A 1138-nucleotide genomic window follows, 5' to 3' on the forward strand; every position below is an offset into this window, starting at 1 on the left:
TTGATGTGATGGGATGGGCAAAGGACGCGTGGCGATCTGTGTCGCAGTCGACCATTGTCAACTGCTGGAAACGCACTGGCATTTTGGACAATGACTTGTCCATGTTCACATCAAACGTGTCTGTAATGAATTTGAATTGATTGGTTTTCGAAGTCTGTGCAGCAATTTATACCTCTATATTTGGATGTATTGCGATAATTGCATAGAATGAACCGTTTGACTTAGCGAGGGAAATCAGTGTTTCGTTGTGAAATCTCTTGTCGTCGTTATCGGAAATGGCATATTTTGTCCAAGCAAACAACAGTAGCAATCTTGGCATGCAATTTAATTACCACCAAAACTCATCGTATATTCATATATTTCCAATATAAATATCAAGACAACAAGGTAGTACCACTAGGTGAATTTTTTCGTCGCTACCTGTACGAGACAGACGTGGGTGTGTCGACGGTGAGTGTTGCGGGGGTCGGGACCTTGTTCGAGGACGACGGCGGTGAGTCGATAATGATTCCTTCGGAACGACGCTGTTGGTTCGTCCGCCAGCGGTTGAGGGCCTTCTTGCGGCACTCGGACTGCCAGTGACCTTCCCTGCCGCAGCAGTGGCAAGTCCCGGTGGTTTGTCGTGTTTGCCACCGTTGTGTCCGTGGTCATTGCGGCCTCTACCGCCACCGCGGCCCCCGCGACGACTGATGCGGTCGGCTCGGCCGTCGTTGTTGGCGCCTTGAGCCATCAAGGCGCGTTCTTAGTTTGCTTTTCGGTTGGGGGATTTTTTGGCGCCGATTTTGGTAGCGGCCTTCGACTCTGACTCCAGCTGGGTCTTGACTTCCATCAGTGTAAATTGGGTCGCGCCGTTGAGGAGGCGGTCAACGATATGGTGGAATTCCCAGGGCATGAGCGACAGGAATTTGATGACGCGTTGTTTCTCCGATTCTGTGACGCCGACTTCCGACATGGTAGTGATCATCTCTTGGAAGCGGTGGATGAAGTCGGGTAAGGTTTCTTGGCGTGGGTTCCAGTTGAGTTTGGCCCAGCCGCGACTGATTCGACACGGTCAATAGTAGTCGTACGCTGATCGTACTGCTTCAAGCGACCGTACGCCGTCCGAGCCTCGTAGGTGTCTTGAACGTGACGGTATTGG

The 1138-nt window shown here is 51.3% G+C and overlaps 1 protein-coding gene across 1 annotated transcript; it reads right to left on the reverse strand.

Moving 5' to 3' along the window:
* Positions 1-742: 742 nt before the first annotated feature.
* Positions 743-952, reverse strand: H310_15406 (hypothetical protein; the record flags this gene model as incomplete). The annotated part of the gene is made up of 1 exon (XM_008883381.1): positions 743-952. One exon carries the CDS (start codon positions 950-952, stop codon positions 743-745), a length of 210 nt encoding a protein of 69 aa, XP_008881603.1.
* Between the last annotated feature and the right edge of the window lie 186 nt (positions 953-1138).

Source organism: Aphanomyces invadans, assembly GCF_000520115.1.
Source record: "Aphanomyces invadans strain NJM9701 unplaced genomic scaffold supercont1.456, whole genome shotgun sequence".
Lineage (NCBI taxonomy): Eukaryota > Oomycota > Saprolegniomycetes > Saprolegniales > Verrucalvaceae > Aphanomyces > Aphanomyces invadans.